The sequence below is a fragment of the Gallinula chloropus genome (assembly GCF_964237585.1).
Source record: "Gallinula chloropus genome assembly, chromosome: 3".
Taxonomy (NCBI): domain Eukaryota; kingdom Metazoa; phylum Chordata; class Aves; order Gruiformes; family Rallidae; genus Gallinula; species Gallinula chloropus.
In genome coordinates, this window is record NC_140087.1 from 6,976,654 (window position 1) to 6,996,708 (window position 20,055).

Below are 20,055 nucleotides of genomic sequence, written 5' to 3' on the forward strand. Positions count from 1 at the left end.
GCAAATCAAGATTATTCAAGTAAAAGAAGACAGAAGGCAGGAGCCTATGGAAGCCAAGCTCAAATGTAAGAAAGATGTGAATTTGTTCGACATTGTTCTATCACTTCCCATATCAAAACAGAGCTGTAAAGAATGGATTGCTGCTACTTCATTCAGTAGGAGAAGCAATCTTCTAACAAGCTAGGTGTAGTTGCCAGTGGGACATTTGAACCAAGCAGAAAGTGTAAAATGGCAGCACAGGAGTGCCTCTTCATCAGGTGGCTTTTCCTTCCATGTTACCACGGCAATTGAGCTTTCTAATATGATGGATTTAACAAGGCAACTGGGAACAGCAGGGAAGGAGGGGCTGCTCACTTACTGGAGCCAGAAGACGAAAGGCAGCCTGCCAAGGCCAGACAGAAAAATATTGATGGTGATCATCCAAAATCAGGAAATGAGGATTCATCTGTTACTGGAAGGAACACATTGCCACATACCATTGCTGAGTGGGAGGGTGAGATGGTAAAGTCATTATAGCTGGTTTTAAAAATGAACAACTGGAGGTATTGCTGGGGCATTGGGTCATCAAAGGCCGAAGGAGATCTTTTAAATTGCATTGGAAGTGCATGTCATCTAGTGCAGAGCTGCATCCAGATCAGTCTTTGCAAGACTAAGGCTGCAAGACTGTAAGAGATTCTGATACTGGATTCCAACAACTGTCATACAGGAAAACATGACTACTTCAGTGTGTTCCTAAGAGTTTGTTCTACAAGATAACCTTCAAAAGTGACAAATAGTATCTTGTCCTCCTTCATATTCTGTACTTGTTGCCAGTAGGCTTTCTTCCTTTACCAGCAGGAGGGAGTGGATAACCACCATAACAGTATGTAACAAGGCTGCATGCTTTTGGTGGCATGGGACTCCTCTGCACACAGTGAAGGCTGTACAGTCCATTCTACTTTGAAAACCTGGGATCAGCGGGTGTAATACTAGTGGCATCATTCTTTATAGTCTTTCCTCTGGCTTGTCCCTACTTTCTCTTGCTCTGGCCAAGAAAAGCACAGGCAAATTTAGCCACTTCTTAAGAGTGGCAAACTACTGAACGTATCGATTAGTCATGTTCTGGTCTCGATACAGCTAAACACAAACATTCAAAAATTCCTTTGAAGGAGATATCTCATTCAAGATTTGAGAAAGAGCTCTGAGAATCACATTATGCTGAACATACTAAACTTGAGATTAAAAATAAAGAGAATTTGAGATTCCATGTTTGAACACTTTTCTTCGCAACTGTATAAGAAACACTTCTTATAAAACTCAGAGGAGATATTCTCAGTTGACAAAACGAAATGAGGGTTTTAAAGGAAAAAACCCAGACACATATTAACACGAATCTCTTTAAGTTACAGAAGTGTTCTATGAAAGTTGGCAGCACTATTCTGTACAAAGCACAATCTTTGGCAGTTCGCTTCACTGACTCTGCTGATTTTCTTTCCTGTCCACAGAAGAGAAACAAGAATAAGATTGTACTTTAAACAACTTCTTCAGTGTTCCGCAGTGAATCAAAGCTAGAAATAGAATTTTGACACTTTAGATGTGTTGTGTAATATATCTGAACATATGGGGTCTAAAATAAATTAGCTTTTAAAGGCACTCAGCTACCACGGTAATGGATGGATGGACAGATAGATAATCTGTGTGCTTCTGATGTGATTTACTGGCTTCCAGGAACCTGTGTGCTCTACAGCACTGAAACTACAAACTCCCTAAGACCCTATGCTTGCTTGAACTCTAACCACAAGGGGCATACCTTCAATACGTAACTTCATTGGTTTTATTTCCATGGCAGCAGCTATGAAAAGGTTACCCCACTCAGGCGAAGTGCACCAGTATTTGTGATGAAACATTTAATCATCTAACCTCTGTGAGTTAATAATTATATTTACTGTAATTCAAAAAAGGTAGAGATACACACTTGTTTGTGTTACTAGAGCTACAGCTCAAAAGCTGAGCAAAATCTCCTGTATTAATAAATAGCCTGACTTCAGAAGTCCATGTTTTCTCAAAATTCACTTATATGAAAAATTCTAATTACAGCTTAAACATAAATCAAATCCTTGTGAAATTTCATTCAACTCTGCCTGTATTTTAGATATGAATGTAAATCCATTACTGACACAGTGAAAATGCAGCTCTATAAGAGAGGAAACATCTTGTTCTAAAATGCAGATTCTTTTCATTTTTCTCTTGCTCTATCCTAAACACCAGTCCTATATATTATGATTCTTTCAAAGGCCCTGAGCAATTACCTCAGAATTTGGTCTTATTGTACCATTTATTTTGTTAACAGCATGCCTTGTACAACCTGCTATTGCTGCTCTGATGTTAATCTAATTAAGTTGCATCCAGATGCATCATCTGAGGACAGTTTCAAAGGTGCGATCAGCTGAGAAGCATTTTCCACTTATAGACAATATTTAAAACAAACCAGAAAAATGCTGATAGGATAAGGCAGGGAATCAGGGAGTGGTGCCTAACACGACCAAAAAGACTCAGTAAAATGGAAATCAGAACATGAAAAATGAGAAGAGAAACAATGCTTTGGATGGCACTGATAGTAGGGACAAGCAGCGCATGTAAAAACCATTTTGGTATGACAGGGAGAAATGGACTCAGCAGGGAATTCCTCTGATCACAGATACAACACAAGGCTCTAAAATTAAGCAGAGGATGAGAACTGCTGTACTCCAGGCATGCTGACTCACTCAGCTTTCTGCAAGCCTACATCAGTGTTTTGGTCTCAGTTCCCACTGCTCATTACAGCTTTGTTTTCTTGATTTAAATGTCTGTTTGTCTGTTCAGGCAAACCATTCACAGTGTCTTTGTGTATGATCTCCAGAATTGCCCACAAGGCTACATAGATTATATTGTATTTATGTTGTGAACTTAAAATACTAAATCCTGCTGCACTCCACTTTTTGCCTGGTCCATCCAAGTCCAAAACTTAAATTTTGTGTTCAAACTCATGGCCAATCTCTATTTGAGCCTTAATTTCATTTTGCCTTTTCAACTGGAACTGAACAAGGTCAAAAGATGATTTTTCTCCGTACAATTGTTCCCTGAGGGAGTCAAAGAATTAGAAAGGGGTGCCATCAACACTTGTCCTTAAACAGAGCTACTGCCAAAATAAACCCCACAAATTTGCAGTTTGGTTTGGGATGGTCTGCTCTGCAATAATATAAAACCCAAAGCTGACTGTCCAAACAGCCAGTCACCTTGTAACCATCAGCACTGTGCCATCAGACTGTGCCATCAGCAGATTCAGACATCCAGAGAATGAGGTGTCACAGCCTGTGCCTGGTTGCTGGATCTGACAAAGGTAAATCACAGACACACCATGGAATCAGATTTATCATAGAATCATAGACTATCCCGAGTTGGAAGGGACCTGTAAGGATCATCAAGTCCAACTCCTGGCCAGGAGTCAAGGCCAGCCAAGTCAGAGTATGTGACTCTGTTGTCCAGATGCTTCTTAATCTCAGTCAAGCTTGGGGCTGTGACCACTTCCCTGGGGAGCCTGTTCCAGTGTATGACCACCGTCTCAGTACAGAACCTCTTCCTGCTATCCAACCTAAACCTCCTCTGCCCCAGCTTCATACTGTTCCTTTGTGTTCTATCACTGGTCACCAAAGAGAGGAGATTGGTGCTTGCTCCTTTGCTCCCCCTTGTCAGGAAGACACAGACCATGGTGAGGTCTTCTCTTTTTCTCCAGGCTGAACAAACCAAGGGTCTTCATCTTCCCCTCACAAGAGTTCCTCTCCAGACTCTTTACCATCCTCGTTGTCCTCCTCTGGATGCTCTCCAATAGTTTTGTGGTTTTTCTTGTACTGTGACGCCCAAAACTGCACACAGGACTCAAGGTGAGGCTGCACCAGCGCAGGGTAGAGCGGACGATTTCCTCCCTGGACCTGCTGGCAATGCCATGCTTGATGCACCCCAGAATATGGTTAGCCCTTCTGGCTGCCTGGGCACACTGCTGGCTCATGTTTAACTTGCTGTTGACCAGGACCCCCAAATCCTTGTCAGCATGGCTGGCCTCCAGCATCTGATCCCCCAGTCTGTGTGTGTAGCTGGGGTTCCCCCTTCCCAGGTGCAGAATCCAGCACTTGCCCTTGTTAAATTAACACCGTTGGTGATTGCCCAGCGCTCTGATCTGCCTGGGTCTTTCTGCAAGGCTTCTCCACCCTCAATGGAGTCAACAGCTCCTCCCAATTTGGTGTCATCTGCAGATTTACTTAAGACACCTTCTAGTCCTGTGTCCAGGTCATGTATGAAAATGTTAGAAAGAACTGGGCTTAAAATGGAGCCCCAGGGAACCCCACTAGTGACTGGCTGCCAGCCAGATGTGACCCCATTTACTGTCACCCCCTGGCCCGACCCTTCAGCCAGTTGCCCACCCAAAGCATTATGGCTTTGGCTAGTTCTGTGCTGGACATTTTGTCCAACAAGATACTGTTTCTACTACCAAGTAAGATACTATTTCTACTTCCAAGTGCTGGAACCAAAAGCCTTTCTGTTCCCCCCTAGGTCATTTCACCACTGAAAAGAGTGGCAGTTCACAGCATTTACAAGAGATGATTACTGAGCAATGTCACTTTGTGACTTGGGTGCCATTTTAAGTTGGGGAAACTGTGATCATATCTCCAGGAAATGTCATTGAGGAAATATTCCACTTAAGTGCTCCTGTCTGCAGTCCCTTTTCACAGCAGTTCCCTCAGAACCCTTTTGTCAACCAAAACAGCAAAAGTAAAGGTTCCAGCAGTGATTTTTCAAATCCTCTTTGCAGTGACATACAGCTAATTGAGTATCACTTTCCCATGCTGAGAACACTTGACCACTTAAGGGGAAGAATGACCTAGGCAGGTCTCTATGAGGGACTTGGATGGTACTGTTGGAAACACTCCCATGCTTTCTTTACTCAGATGAAAATGCTGAACACAATCTGTGGGATCCCTGATTTGTGACTGTACAGCTCATCCACAGAAGCCTGCACACACCTACCAGCCTGGTGCTTAGGGCACAACGAATGGCCCAATGCAACCAAAATAATCCTCATGCTAAGGATGTTCCTGTGGTGCAAGGGCAGTTTCCAGAGCAAACATTTGTGTTTCCTGAGCTTTCACACCTTGCTGATGTTGTCTGACAACTTTCCTAACAGCTCCTTCTCTGACCAGGTCTGCCTGAAGCCTCACCAAACTCAGTTTCTTACATTCATATTTTCCTTACCAACTAGATGGTCCCCTCTGAGAGAAATCACTGCTTGTGCTTGGCCAAAGATTTACAGAAATAGACATCACCTGATCAAGCCCCATGATGTCCAATATCTCTATATTATCTTTAGAAGATATTTTTCTAATTTTAGTTCTTAAAACTAGTTGGTGATTGCTGATGTGGTGGTTCAATTAGATTGCACAATGTGCTCTGCAAGTTTAACTTAAGATGTCTTTTTATACATCTTTTTATGATCACATAATTATCACTAGGTGATATAATTTTGGAAGAAACCAGAAAAAAAAAACCTTTCTCACAATCACTTAAAGTTCTGAAATACTTATTCTCTTATTAAAACACTTATTATCCTTGCTTTGAAGTTTGCAGTGTTAATAGGCAACAAAAATAATTTGTAATGAAGAAAACAGTTTACTGAATTCCTGGGAATGGAATGGTTTATTCCTGAATGCCACTTTGTTGATATGGGACATGATTTACAGTTGAAAATCACTATCACTTATTTGCTCAAAACTCTTCACTCAAGATATAAACTTTGGCTTCTACAAGTAATTAGTTCCAACCTAAACAACATGAAACTTTGTGAGACTGCAAAAGACAATGACAAACATCAGCGCTTTCGATGCTGTTAACTCCTACTTCTTAATTCTACAGCTTTCTACACCTGCCAATAATTTCTCTCTCACCACTGAAGTTTTAATGAGAAACTCTGCTCCTTTTCAGTGTTACTTACATCTATAAGCAATAATCCGTCAAAACCGTTAAACACTATTCAGTACATAACAGATTAAATCATTAAAACTTTAAACAGGGCTCAAGAAAACACAAAATAAAAGCAACAGTGGAAAATATTAATACTGTGATAGCTAATTTTAGGGAAGAGATATCCTCTAGCAGATCGTCGCTCAATATTCTCATTAACAGAAGATAGACTGTTCCCTCGCCAATGCAGGATTAGTGGAAATTATGGAAATCAACACAAGCCTCATCAAGCCTATGAGAAGAAATGCCTCTGATTATGACAGAGACAGCTGACAATGAATTTCCATTTTTATTTCACTGTTCAAAATATTAAGAAATCAGGAGATGACACTTCGTCACATTGCTGACAAAATATGAAATGTATTAATGAGGATTAAAAAAAAACCTGAGTCTTTTGTGAAAATTGGGAAGGAAAGTTGTTAGAACCTGACAATTTTCATAAAGCACCTTCCTGTCAGGAAGGAGCTGCTGCTGCTGTACTATCAGGTGGGTACAGAACAGAAATTTAAAGCAATTGTGAAACTTTTAGGAAGGAAAATTCTGCTTAAATTTGAAAGATAGGATTGTCTTTCTTGTGTCAGTTGGCAGTTAATTGGACTGTTTATTAGACTGTTTAACTTGGAATTTCAGGTGCACATCCTTAGAAACATCTATTTGAATGCCTGTTGTGTACATATGCTTAGAAAAGCTTTTCTATATGGGTTCATTGAGACAGCACCTCTACATTTTAGACTCCAGACCTTTTCTATAGAGAGGGCTATCACTGTCCTTATTGCTTGACAGATGAAACAACCATCTTGCTTTTAAATGAATACTGTTGTTACATTTAGATTATTTAAAGAAAAAATAGAATCATAGAATGGGTAGGGCTGGAAGGCACCTTAAAAATCAAGTTCTAGCCCCCCTGCCATGGACAGGGATAATTCTCACTAGACCAGGCTGCCCAAGGCCCCATCCAACCCAGCCTCGAACACTGACAGAGAGGGGGCAGCCCCTTCCAGTGCCTCACCTCCAATAATCAATAATCAGCTCTAAGGACAACATGCCTTTATGCAGCTTTAGGCATGGATACAATCCTTATAAACAGAGACACTGAAATACAACCTCTGTCTGAAATGAGTCAGCCCTGCTAGAAACGGTTCTATCATCAAGACACAGAAACGATGCAATTCCTTCAGAGATGCTCTGGGAGCTCTTCTTTGCAGTCATGCCTTTCTGATAATGGAAACACAAACACATCCAGCAAGAAGCAGTTGTGTATGCATGCCTGAACTTCTGTGTTGCCTTGTATCTTAACGTTTATCTCAGTGGGCTTCATTATGAAAAGCTCTTGGTGAGTGCAATCTTGATTTTGAAAAAGGATCCTATTTGGATGCCATTATATTACAAGAAAAAATACTATCGTAAATATCACAGTCATTCGTCTTCTTAAAGGCAGATTGTTCTGAGATTTGACTTGAATTCTCTCACCTTGAAACAGCACATTTCATTTCTGCAGTGTGCCATATCCTTTACAGGAAAAAGAAACCTACTTTCTTTTTTTATCAGTTTTATTTCATTCCATACTTCAGAGAAACATTTTTCTGATAAAGACCTGCTATTTTATATTTTCTAATAAAATAACAGAAGGAACAAAGACATTAAAAATCCTCACTAAATTAAAAGTGACTGGGTTCCCACCAGAGAAAAATGGGGGGTTTTGAGTGGGCAGATCTCAGACCATCACACACTGCACATCCACAAGCATTCCCAAGTGTTATTATCCATTGAATTTCAGTGCTACAGCTGCAGTGTGAAGAAAAAAACCTGAGAAAAGTTTGAGAGTGGTGCTTCTGCTCAGTAGCTTATAGCAATTATTACTGTCCTATACATCCACAGTAGGGCACTTTCCCACAGAGAGAGGCAGAATCTGCTGTAGGAAGAGGAAAACTCCACTGGGAAGAGGAACATGTCACTTGGCCAGTGACATACACCAGATTATAATCTGAACAGGAACTGAAATACCAGTTCATATGCTGGTCGGTGTGTCCACCTTGCCCACCAGCATTAAGGAGTGCACTGGGGCAGGACCATCTCCAGCCTCCACTTAAAATGATCCCTCTCGCTCAAGACTTCTGACTGTGAAGCTGCCTCTGTAACTTCATCTGGAAGCCTGCTGTTCCCTCAGCTAGCTGGTTTTCTTGGAAAGCACTCAGACTAATGACTTCAGACCAGTGACTGCTGGCTGCCTGGCTCAGGGGCCAAGTCCATTCAGACCTCTTACCTCCAGCTTTAGCTGGGACCAGTTACTAACAAGCGTTTCTAGAGGATCAGGTTAGGCTCAGTGATGACAGCATCAGAAATACACTGGAATCCTTCAAATGTTTTTGCCGCCGTCTTCAGCTTTGGAATAAAGTCTTAACACAGAAGGCTTAAACCCAGGACGTCTGTCTTAACACAAAGCCTGGCCTAACAAAAGCATGATGCCTAGCTCAGGAACACCTAAAGTTCACTGAGATCTTGAGTTGATAAGCAATTTTGAGTAATATGAAATATAAATTCTACCAATAATACATAGCTTTGGGGGGATATGTGTGCATATATATGTTTGCATGTATGCAATTTGTATGTATATGCATGATAAAACTCTGTGGATTACTCTATGAAGGCAAACCACTACAGGTCCTTTAAAATGGAGCCAAACCTCTTACATGCCAAACACAGGAAATAAGGGGACTAAGTAGTTGTGACTTGTATACAAACAGCTGAAATGAACACACGGGAACATGTTCAAACAAAAGATTTCAAATAGCAATGAAAACAAACAGCATATATTATACTTTTTTGGTCATGAACATGCAATTCCTTTGCTCATATCATCAACGGTGCAAATCAGCACAGATCCATCTTATTAACGCAGTGGCAGTCCACCTCTACCCTGGGGTATTAAGAACTCCTTTAGAATTAAAGAAAACAAACATTATCTGATCATCACAGACAGATAATCGGAGAAGCAATGGAGAAATGATATTGTGTAAATATTCTAGTACCTGCACAGAAGCAAGCTCATGAATATTTAACTCAGAAAAGACACAGATGCATATTTTCCCTTGAAACATCATTTGCTATACTTCTGTAACAGTTACAAAAATATCCCCGTGAATTGACTGTCATATTACTGAAAACTAAAGGATAAGTGCTCCTCAGAGACACACACATGGTCTCTCCCTCCCCTGTGAATTTGGAGCGCTCACTATTTCTGTCAGCAAAGCTCCCACCTTCCCTCAAAGATTCCTCCTCCCATCTGGGAAATGCGTGCAAGAAATGGAGGAGGCTGCTAGACAGCATATATTATCCTTCTCCTTTTGTCTTTAATGCTAAATCAGGAAAGATAATGTAGGGAGAAGTTCTTACAGAGCCGCTGTTGAGCTGCGCTGCTCAACAGTGACCCGGGTCTAAAGCACCCTCGGGGTTTGTGACTCAAAGCTTCAGCCAAAGGGAAACCTAAGGGAAGAGGTGATTCTGAGCATCTTCCAGAAGTGACTCAGTGCTCCTGCCTGTGCTCGGCAGCTTATGAGCAGAAGAGAGATCATCCAGCACAACCACTGCTTTTCTATTCAGTGCTAAATCTGTAAACATTTTTTCAGAGGGAGCTGCAATTATTGTTCTAGCACTAGCATCCAGACATGCAACAGGAGTTCGAAGTAACCATATGCCAATGGCTAACAGCTCAGCCAAATATAATGGGGAAAACCATGCTTACAAAACAGTGGGAAAAGTTACAGGATATTTATATATTTATGCCTGAAAGATGCATCTAGTTGTAACAGTAATTATATGGATTACCCTGATAATAATGGAGATGAAGGAAGAGGTAATGACTGCTTGTGTTATGGCTTGGCAATGAGTGTGAGCCAGAAGAGTAAGTTGAAAATAGAGCTTTTTCCTGCTAGCATAACTTTTTATTCCCTTGATTCATGTTGTCTCATAGACCTCATTTTAGAAAAGGCAATCTACTTAAATTAAGTTTTACAGGTGTGGCTGTGAGTTACCTGAAGCATGACAAACTCTTTCCTCCTTCCTCTATCCCAGTACCATTTTGGTAAGAGAAGCTAATGAGACCAGAAATGGAGGGGTGGGCTACTTCCCACAAAAGAGAAACACACTGCACTTCCAAAGCTTCAGAAAGGATGTCGTCTTCAGGGGGACTTTGCCACAAGCCTTGTGTACAGTTTACAACTGGGCTCTGCAAAATGGGATGCTGCTGAGTCTTTGATTTAATGAAAACTTAGGAAGGCAATCCAATTCACTGCAGGGACCGCTTTGTTCTTTCATTATGATTCTTTTTTAATGAGAAAGACGATCGCAAGGATAAACTCCATTCCTCTGAATTTTTACACTAATTACATACAAAGCACCATTCTGGCAGAGCGGGACTTATCTCCTTCAGGCAATACGGTTATCATCTTGTAACCACACTTCAAATCTCCCGTATGAACGCCGGAGCTACGTGTGCTGAATGTGGATCCCGCTACCCTGGCTAGCTGCTTGAATTGATGAATGTTTAAATATTCAATAAATCACAGGCAAATACTGATACTGCATGAAGTGGCAGAGACAACCCTCGCATTCTGCTTACAGCTGTAGGATCAAGGGTATGCTATTTTATCAGAACCATTAACTTTCCTCATTGTGGTGGGAAGGGATGGTTGGGTTTGTAAACAGCACTTTGGATGTTTATGTATTAAGAAGAGGAGCCAGGCCCATATACTAGCACTCCAAAGGACAGTTATCCCTTAATTCTACAGAAAATCAACTGCTTGTGATTCAGCTCACATCCTTAAGAGACAATTTATTATTTGACATACTGTAAGGCAATCTTGGCTAGATAGGGAGATGCTCTACCCTCAAATAAAATTACGGAGAACCACATTCATCCCTGTGCAATGCTCTGATGCTGGGGGCCAATTTGGAAAGCTCATTGCTGTGGTATCTGAGCACTTCCAGGAATGCACTGCACAACACCTGGCTTTCTGCACGCTCAAAAGCCTTTATTCTTATACCTGCAACCTCTGTACCACTATCTGAATCCATGGTATAGATACAAATATAAGTAGCCACAACCGCTGAGATGGGGATGCAAATCAAGTATCAAGATGCACAAGTGCTCAAAGTGCACTTCTTCAGATCTTCCTTGAGCCTGCCCCACTCTTGCCTCTAATGACAGAGTTTATCCTCTCACACAGGAACTTACAGACCTCTAGCATCGTGTTTGAGAGACCAGCATGGCCTCTGGAGAAGTGTGCATGGAGAGAGCTTCACAGGCTCTAAATCCTGATCCAAACACAAATACGTTGCAGATTTGCCCCACATCTCAGATTGAGGTGCTGGAATCACCAAGGCAAGCAACACTGTGATAATTTCTCTTTGTTTCTGCTAAATCCCTCTAGCTGCCTGTGATGCTGCAGCTATGAGCCGAGTAACTGCATCGCCTTCCATTTTATTACATCTGTGGTTTCTGTTCACATACTTGCTGGCATGGAATGGCCACATCTGGCTAAATGTTCCTAAACTGTGTGTACATTTACCTCCAGGGTAAAACTGCCTTATTGTCAAGTAGTATATTCTGTATAGGCGTTGCCTCACAGCAACGATACAGCGTCTTGATGAAAACATGGTCCATCACCCAGGACTTCAGCCAGCCTAAAGCTTGGCATGCCTTTTATGCTCTCTGCACTTAGTGCCTGCAAGGTTTGCTCTCATAAAATATGCACCAGTCTTTGAACCATGGTGCAAATCTGAATGCTGTTTCTAGAAGAAACTGGTTGAGGGCATAAACATGGCAGCCAGAAGCATGACCTAGTCTGAACTTCCTAAACTGAGCAGTGAGTTCTGTGATCTGAAATGCCTGATTTGAATCCCCCATGGAATCTATTGCAAGGAGAGGTATCCCTAGTGCACACACAACCTCAGTAGAAACTCACTTCTCTCTGTGAACAAGACCTCCCATCTCCTCATTTAGCTCAAGAGGATGGTAAGATGATTTTGGTAGGTTTTTTTCTTGGGATTTTTTTTTTTGTGTTCTCTTGCCTCTGTTAGCAGGAAGAGGGAAAATGAAGTGCTCCTGTTACTGAATCTTTAAAGTTGGAAGAGACCTTTACGATCATCTGTCCTTTCAGTCAATGCCCTCCTCAGCTTATTTTGTCTTTGATGGCACAAAAGTTACTTTTTGAGCAGCAAAGCTATTTTGAAAGCAGCCTAGTAAAACAAGAGATGTCTCTGGACTGAATGAGCTTGATCAGGGATCGTGAGATATCACTACAGCGAATGCTACAGCGTGGATGCTTGATTAGGCCTGGCTTTTATTGCTCTGGGGTCATGATTAGTGTGTTAGTGTTTGCATCATTAAACCATGACACACAGTGTTCATGTTTAACTGCTGCCACCTGCACCCTAAAGGAACACTACTTTCTAGTTTTCAATTCTTTTGTGCTGTGGGATGTATATGATTTACTCCAGTGACAGAAGGCAAGAGGACAGGCTGTGCTGCTTTGGCCAGGATTAGCAGGATGACATCTATTTTGTAATGTGGGATGTGTGCTGCGGGTTTGAAGAGCAGGTACCTCCCCAAACAATCAGGAGCACAGAACTGAGAAATAAAAACACTGGAAAGAAAGTAAAGGCTGAGCTTTCTTTTGTGCCTTTACCTGCCAACACATTTCCACCACACCAGGGCCAGGATTCCTCTCTGTAAGTGTTTATTTGTACCTTGTTAAACAGCTGGCAAAGCAAAATGCACCTGATGAAAATGAAAACTGACTAAGCCCTGAGATGCCCTGAGATGCCTGGTCCCTTGTGTGGGTGGAAAGGAGCAGCAGGGCCAAAGCAGAAAGCATCTGTCTGCTGGCTAGTGCAACGAGGACAGCTGACAATGAAAACCCTGAGGATTGAAAAATACCAACAAACCCAACCTGTTTGCTGTTAGGAACAGCAAAATAAAACAAAGCAAAAGACTGAAAGGTCAAGTCTATTGCATTTAACCCTGTCTTCATATCAGCAACGGGGTCTATCATTTTTTACCCTGTCTTCCTACCAGCTATGTGGAATAAATCATGTTCTGCTGGGACTGCATCTGCTTCTGTAGGGTGGCTGAGGAATGTGAGAAGACTTCATTGGGCTGGAAAGGGAAATTCTGTGGTTTTGGGAAACTTATTATAAAGAACAGGATCTCAAGGTCTGGGATGGAAACTATACATGCAGGGAAAGTCTAAGACCACACTGAATTGTAACCACCTAGGGAGTCAAGTAACTGTGGTCCACGCAGTAGAGAGAGCAGCAGCCTTCAGCATTTTACTGCAGGAAATTTTAAAAACCCAATTGAAAATAGAGGGAAAATTCAAATACAAACACAATGAACATGTAAATGGGACCGAACAGGAATCTGGCTCTAGTCACCCTGGGTTTTGCTAGCTAGCTTGCTGCGGTGTCCATGATGTGATAGGCAAATCCTGAACATGCAATACATCATAATTCTTGCTCCTGTAAGTGTGCTATCCAAACAGAAAATTGCACGTTACAAAAAAGATCCCTGCAATTTGAAGTGCCTGTAAACAGCCATCATTCTGGCTTCAATTCTCCTGAAGTACAGAATTCCCTCTGAATATAAAAAGGGCTCTTCAAAGTCCAGACAAAAGGACTGTTTGGCTGACCATTTTCATAATAAACATATCCCACACAGTTTGGCATCCCTAATTAGAAGCCCAGAGTAATTAGGAGAAAGTGCACTGCAGACTGCAAAGCACAACGCAGCAGGGAGACTCTGCAGTACTGCCATGAGAATACCAAAGACATGAAGGTCATTATTTTTCATGGGTCCCAAGCCATGCTTGTTGCTGTGCTTCATTTCTAAAACCCAGGGTTAACCTGGCCCCCTGCAGTAGGAGGCCAGAGGTGTTTGTAGGCCAGTGTATGGGCTGAGTCATTGCCTTCAGGGACCGAGCACCGCTTATGTCACAGGGAAGGAGGACCATAAAGCTGCTTGGCTGCAGCTTGTACAGGTTTTGTTCAACACTGGAGGGATAACCAACCAAGCTTTTTCTTCTACAGCAGAGGCATGAACTTAGGAAACTGAACAATGATGAAATTCATCTTCTCTAGTCAAAATCACTCCCTGTCATCCTCATTGAACATAAAGTCCCATATTTCTGAAGGCTTGCCTTTGAAAATGCTGACAGGATGGATGCCTTTCCAGGAGACATTTCATCTCTATGGCACAACACATATTGCCCAAAGTACATTATATCTAATATAGCTTGATCAGCTTAAATCATGTACTCTTTGTTTCCCAGACATGTTCTTATGGGCAGTCAACAGAGAAAGGTGTCAACACTGAAGAAATTGTGGTACATCTACTTAAGTGCATAATACTAGCTTTGTGTTAATGTAACATTGCTACTGGAATGAAATTGAGTAAAAAGAGTCATTTACCCTTTCTATTATTTATAAATTGCTGACAAGCACTGCAGCAAAACAGCACCTCCTATACCTTCCTTCAAGTAGCCTGTTTCAGTCAATTTTGGGGAAGCAGGAAGGATGTTTGTGGGGCGTCCAGGTATCTAAATGGAGATACATATTTGAACAGCAGATAAATCAGGAATTTACATATGACTGATATACTAATGTCATAAACCAATCCTTGATAGAAATGCATAAAAAATTATATTCCAGTAACAGGACTGCAATCCTCAGTAGTATCACAGGACTCTTGAGCTGACTCAGGGACACAGATCACATCTGATTATATGTCAAATCTGAGACATTACAGTTACTCTAGGGAAAAGCATATTTCCACTGACATATGCTATAACCTCATCACATAGCTTAGAAGCAGAATTCATCCAGACATACGCAGATTCATAAAACCTTTTCTGAACTAGCAAATCACTGCCAGTCCTTGGTAATGGTGGGCTGAAAATACTCAGTAACTTGTTGCACTAAAATTAAAGGAACAGCTTGCAATGTGGAGCGCTGCTCGCCCAGAATCTGGCCCTTAAGGCTTTATGGTTCCCTTCTGTTCAAAAGACATCTCTACTGCTCCCTCATTTCTTGTTTTCCAGAATAACAAAAAAATAGCAGTTTCATATTTTTTCTTTTTTTAATGATGTCTAGTAGATGTGTTGTTTTCATTTGTAGCATATGCGAGGTGGCTTTTAGAAGTAATTTATTTTTGGTGGCAAGCTGCTGATGCTTGCACTCATGTTGACTGTTAGTAATTAACACCTTCTGGTCCACGATGGACAATTTCCCACTTACTGCTTTTTAAGGTGTTAAAACTAATCTCCACCAGCTCTGTGTCCCATAGCTCCATTTCACTGACAGGAGGCTTTTCTTCCTGATAGCCAAGGATACAAGACTTTTATTCTCCTCAATTAATAATAACGCACAGCCCAAAGGAGTATCTGGAAGTGTCCTGACAAGATTTTGTTAAGCAGAATCCTCTGCTGATGAGAGGACTGAGCTGAGATAATATGTGTTAAAACCTTCTTCACAAATCCAAGGTGTTATCATGGACAAAAACAGGTTTTGGCTGTGAAAACAACAGGCATGAGAAGAAGTTACCTCCAGAGAAAGAATGGAAGAGATCCTTACTATGTATTAAATTTCTGGCATCTCAGCCAGATAGAATATAATATCATCCATTGCCTTATAATGCTGTTTTAATGACACTAATGTTACAGGATTGTTCTCATACAAAGAAACCTCCTGAAGAATTACATTCAGATTGTAGCACTGGAGGGTTAGCAAGCTTTGGACTAGAAGCTACAGTGGATATGTATTTGTGGCAAGTGCCTACCAGCACCTATGCATGCCTGAGCCTGAGCGCTCCTAACTGTGAAGGACCTCTGCACTCACCTCTTCAGGAAAACAGCATGTGCAACTGAAATTTACATATAACCCAACAAAAATAAAATTAGCATTAAAATATCCTGAATAAAAGAGTTTCCTAGATACCAGATTCATCATTTAACGGAAAGTTAGAGTACAGCTGATAGAAAGGTGGTCAGATTTTGCATCAAAAAAATCCCAGTTTGGCCAAATTCTTTCCCTTTTCATGACCTCTACCTGAGCAGTATCTACATTTTAAGGCTTATATGAAATCTTTTAAGAACAGCTCTCCTTTAACACTTCTGTTACTGCTCACTTCTGGTCAAGAGAAGCGAATTGTACTAGCGATGAAAAACCTTACTCATATGGACTTCACTACTTACTACTGTTCAAGCCACTTCTACTGCCCTCAAACTGGTTCCCCACTTAGAGCTACAGGACAAGCTTCTTTTTTTATTTTTTATTTTTCCAACATGGAAATGAAGCTCAAAAGTACTCAGTTGATTCTGGCACCCGCAGGACTTGTGCATCTGCTACACTGTCTGATGACGTGTGGATCCATTACAAGGTGGCAGTCCCAAACTTTGCACCCACTCAAAGGACTGTGATAAAATTATTTTTGAAAAATATATATCTTGATCCACAATATAAAAATGTAGTGGAAGCTGCTGGTGCCCATGGACTAACTTTAGCTGCTGGAAGCTGAGCATCCACCGCAGAAAAGCTTTAGTCAGAGAGGATCAGGAATCAGCAATCAGGAGCTTTAATCACCTGCTAATGATGATTTTTCAGAGACCAGTGCAGTATCATTCCAGGAGTCTATATGGGGCAAGATGAACAGTGAGAGAACGCTAAGAGAAAGAGGATCCACAGTAAATCAAAACTTGGAAGAAGCCTCTAAAGAAAGAGGAGTTCTTAATGTCTCAGAAAATTATAGTTTTCAGTCCTGCAGTGAATTAGCAGGTTTTTTTGGCCACCGCAAGCGACATCTCCTCAGCCAATACACTGCAAGCGCAGAAAGAGACAAAGAGATGCAGCTATTTTCTGACTACCAGCCAACTTGTGATGGTTTGATTTCTGAAGGAGAAAGAGGATAATTTAAAGAATCTTAAATATTGCATACAGAGTAGGAGAACTGCACTTGAAAAAAAAAAAGCCTTCTGATGTTCCCAGCACTCAGAACAGAATCATCCCATATAAAATTAATATCATTATTATGTGATTTCCATCTGTGAACAAAGCCAAACGATTAGAGCTGCTAGAAAAGCTGCCTTAGTGGAACAAACACAGATAATAAATTTGAATAAATACACGAGCAAAAAGACAACGTCGGGCTCAATCACTTGGCAATATTAAATGCTGCTGAGTAAATGAGCTGGCTGTGTAGTGCTACGCCACCCAGCAGGGATGTTATGCTGAATGTGTGGATCACCACTTTCCTTGCTTCTGTAGCCTGTTTTGTTCTGGGTTTTTTTGGACCAAACCATCTTTTGTTACTCAACAGATCCTTTTCCAGACTATTCCATTGGTACCCTTTATGTTGTGCTCTGGTTGTCCATATAGTCCATATTCAACCACAGGCCTGTTCAAACACCTTCCCCAACTCTCCTCACTTGCCCATAAAGTATTTTTCACATATCCCTGACACTTTCCTCATCTGCTTCTCAGATCTATCTCACTGGCACAACAGACACCTCTGACAAATTCTCTTTAGTCTACGAGTACATTTTTAAACAGAGACAGAAAATTATTTATAAAGTACAGTTTTGGTACCTATTTTTATATGTGTAAAACAGAGTTCTTGATTACATTTTTGAACTGTTGATATACGCAAACATCATCCTAAATAAACCCCTGCAATGTACAGCAGCATGCTGGCCCATATGTCCTCTCACAAGCTGGCAGTTTTAAGCAAGTGAAATCTATTCAATAATCATAGGGACTTGGCTTCCACAGAACTTATATCAGTCCCAAGTAGGGCTTGGCTGGGACAGAATTTGTGGACATTTAGGCAATCCTACACTCAGAAGGATTGTTTTGAAACACAGTTGTCCAGAAAGATGCCATTAATGTAATTTTTCAACGTTTTGTAGAGCAAAGCATGTGGCAATGTTTCCCCCTACACAAACCAAAATACCAAGACAGCAAAACACTGCCTGAGCAATCTCTCCTTATATGAGACCTGACATTTCCACCACAGATTGGCCTCCATCGCTTCTGAAAAATGTCAATGGAGACCAGGCTTTATAAAACTTAAGCTGTAATACATTTAAGGGCCTTGTGCTGAAGTATAGTCTATTTTTGACTGTTCATTTTTTGCATGGAAATTTAAGTCCTTGCTGTCTTGGAATGCCTTATATTATTACATCACAAGACTATACTATGAGTGAAAAACTTGAGCTTCGGGGTTCTTCCCAAATCGTTAAAAGATGCAACACCAAAGAACAATCCAAATATATTTGTTCCTGTAAGAAAATGCAAACCTCTCACTATGATAAATGTAACGTGGCCTAATATATTTTGCAGTTCTTTTCCTCCATAAAGCACTTCCCTCCTTATGTCAGGAGAGCCAAGTCAGAAAAGCACATGATATTTCTGCTCTTTTATACTGCTTCTAATATATGTGTTCTGTGAAGGTGAATAAATAAAATCAGTACCAAAAAAAAGAGTGGGTGAGAAATGTATTTAAACGCATTCGCCTCCCACACAGCATCTAGACATGAAATTCCCCTCAAAGAAAGGAGGGATGGGCAGGAAAGGCACAAAACCCCTGTATTATATATAGGCTGTCAGAGGATCATTTGATATGTGGTACCAAAGCGTGCTCACTTCAGAAGTTATATTGGTTATGCAGGCCCTGTAGCAAAGCAGTGGCAGGGCTGTATAGCTGCTCTGCCCACACAGTGTCCCAGTGAAACAGCATCCCAAATTCCCATCCTTTGTCTCTTACTTCCCAGGGGCTAAAGTTTGACTGCTGTTTTCTCCTAAGAGAAAGTGATCTACTGAATCTCTACGATCAATCAGCAACTAGACCTAGCGAGCTCTTCTTTGCTTGCATCTGCTCTCTCCTTAGCCTACGTTAGATGTAAAGCATCCTAATATTTCCTAGAAAGGCAATCAAATCCTGAGTGTGTGACCATGGTGCTGGACATGCCGGTGTAAGAGGAGCATTCCTGTAAGAACAGTTAGGTGGTCAAAAGTACTGATGTTTCTCTTAGCTTTTCAGTAGCACCACGACCCTCAACATCCACAGATTAATTCTTTGCTAATGAAAGTTTGTCTGGTTTTTAATCAATTCATCTGATAAGGTATTACTGGGTAATGTAAATACATAACAAATATTAATGGCATATGTGTCTAAATCACATTGCTGCTTGAAGTTCTGCAAAAGCCTTTATCCTTACTGTTTTCTACAAGACAGTTTTAGAGAGACACTTACCTTGTCTGACAGCTAGTGTTGTTGTGTAGACCAAGAATAGAAGGATATAATTGAGGAAGCTCTGAAAAACGGGTGTGTTGGCATGGAAATCTTCTGACAAATACTTGCTCGTGAGACCAATGCCACAGATAAGGAGGGAGAGTACCTGGCCAAGTGCCACAGACAGCAAGAGATCCCTGAAAGGAATGAGAAAAACACAGACATAAACCATTCAGCCTCCTTGCTAAGGGCGAAATGCTCATTGTCCACCAGGAATCACATTCAACAGTGCTAAAAGGAAGAAACATGACGCTTCAGTCAATGAGGGATCTGCTGGGTGCAGCCTTCAACCTTTCTGTTATTTCTGCTCATATCACAAGCTTAAATATTCACCAAACACGCTAGCTGTTCTTCACACATTAAACAATGGTACATGTCTGCCATTTCATTTCATATTTCAGTTTTCACAAAGGATAAATGATAGTTCAAATCAACCAAAACGTAGCAGTTCTTCCTTCAAGCATCTTCCTTACAGAAACACCCAGGAGTATCATTCAGACAGATTGGGAATTCCAGCTCTTCAAGGATTTAGCAGCCACAGAGAAAAAGCAGAGAAAGAACTTTAACCTGTTTCACCATCAACATCAATTTACCATATAAATTCTTTCCCCTCATTCCATTTCCATTTCATCATATAAACTATTCCTTCCATCTGCAGTGCAAATATATGTATCTTTTCTTTC

At 41.1% G+C, this 20,055-nt stretch overlaps 1 protein-coding gene across 1 annotated transcript in view; it reads right to left on the reverse strand.

The window, feature by feature from the left end:
* SLC35F1 (solute carrier family 35 member F1) overlaps positions 1–20,055 on the reverse strand; it is a gene marked incomplete at both ends in the record, with an annotated part of 232,819 nt that overhangs the window by 80,190 nt on the left and 132,574 nt on the right. Inside the window, one exon of the mRNA XM_084262311.1 lies at positions 19,334–19,509. Coding sequence (XP_084118437.1) covers positions 19,334–19,509 — 176 coding nt within the window. The remainder of the gene's footprint in view (positions 1–19,333; positions 19,510–20,055) is intronic.